This window comes from Musca vetustissima, unplaced genomic scaffold, assembly GCF_032173495.1.
Source record: "Musca vetustissima isolate MV318-11 ecotype Yass unplaced genomic scaffold, APGP_CSIRO_Mvet_v1 utg22094, whole genome shotgun sequence".
Lineage (NCBI taxonomy): Eukaryota > Metazoa > Arthropoda > Insecta > Diptera > Muscidae > Musca > Musca vetustissima.
In genome coordinates this window covers 95,493-97,006 of record NW_026878676.1, presented here as the reverse complement: position 1 = coordinate 97,006, position 1,514 = coordinate 95,493, and the positions used below count along the sequence as shown (strand labels likewise).

The window sequence follows — 1,514 nt, the reverse complement described above, 5'->3', positions numbered from 1 at the left end:
CTAGTGGCCCAGTGAAAAACGTTCCAATTCGTCGCTCTAACGAAAATATAAAAAAAACTCTTCCGCAGAAATGTTAAATTTCTAAAATCGAAATTGTTTCGGTTTGGCTATAATGATGTTCATACGCATTCTATTAGCAATATTATTCTACAAAGGAATTGAGTGCCAATACAAAAGCATGGAAAGCGATTTCAATATCAACCACAACGACCATCACGATGCCATTGTAATGGCCAATGGCAATAGCGGTGGAATGGCATACGATGTTAATGCCAACAGCAACAACAACAACAATAATAATAATGGCGATATGTATAAACAAGCCAATAAACCACTGGACCGGGGACCATATTTTGATACCTCGGCGACAAAGAATGTCACCTCGCTGGTGGGGCGTACGGCCCATCTAAATTGCCGCATAAAAAATCTGGGCAATAAGACGGTCTCATGGATCAGACATCGGGACCTGCATTTACTGACGGTCGCTGAGACCACGTACACATCGGACCAACGTTTTACATCGATTTTCAATAAGGCCACCGACGATTGGTCGCTGCAAATCAAATACCCTCAGCTAAAGGATACGGGGACGTACGAGTGCCAAGTGTCAACGACGCCGCCAGTCGGTTATACAATGTTGTTTTCCGTGGTGGAGCCGATCACGAGCATACCCGGTGGACCCGATATGTACATCGATGTGGGATCGACGGTGAATTTGACCTGTGTTGTTAGACACCTGCCTGATCCTCCGCATTCGGTGCACTGGACGCACAATAACGAAGAAATAAACTACGACTCGGCCCGGGGCGGGGTGTCGGTGATAACGGAGAAGGGTGATATCACCACCTCACACCTGCTAATACAACGTGCCACCTCCGCTGACTCTGGAATGTACACCTGCCTGCCGTCAAATGCCAATCCCAAATCGGTGACCGTGCACATACTGCAGGGTGAACATCCCGCCGCCGTTCAAGGTACAATGAAGATAACCGCATACGTTATAAATATTCCCATAATCTTGGCGTTCAACTTGTATCTGTTATGACCAATGATAGTGTGGATTTTATAAAAATCTTAAACAAAAAAACCAAACAAACCAAAAATTAATAATATACAACAACAAAAACAAAATATAATATTAATGTAAACTATTAACAATAATCCTAGAGTCCACACAAGCCCCATTTGTGTGTGGTGGTGTTTTCTTATTAGGAAAATTGTAATTTTCTTTCGTTTTGAAATAATAAATAAAACAAATATTAATAATAAGAATACAGAAAAAAAATATTAAACAAACCCAACCAAAGATAATGAGTGTGTGTGTGTACTTTGTGGTAAAAATAAAAGGTAAATCCGATATTATGGCAGGACTATGAATACACTTCAACGAAATGTAAAAAAAATGCATGGATTTAAACGCCACAAATACGAGTATTTTCATTCATTCGCATCCATACGTTAACAAGTCAAATATTGTGCTAAATATATACGATTTCAATGGAAATTCGGATTTC

At 40.4% G+C, this 1,514-nt stretch overlaps 1 protein-coding gene across 1 annotated transcript; it reads left to right on the top strand.

Moving 5' to 3' along the window:
* The first annotated feature begins 269 nt into the window (after positions 1–269).
* On the top strand, positions 270–1,066 carry LOC133323458 (protein CEPU-1). The gene has a single exon (XM_061532382.1). The coding sequence runs from the start codon at positions 311–313 to the stop codon at positions 1,043–1,045; it is 735 nt and encodes a 244-aa protein (XP_061388366.1). The 5' UTR covers positions 270–310; the 3' UTR covers positions 1,046–1,066.
* Positions 1,067–1,514: the final 448 nt, after the last annotated feature.

What these genes read in the sequence shown, in the direction of transcription:
- LOC133323458 (XM_061532382.1), top strand. Translation starts at nt 311, where the DNA reads ATGTATAAACAAGCCAATAAACCACTGGACCGGGGACCATATTTTGAT.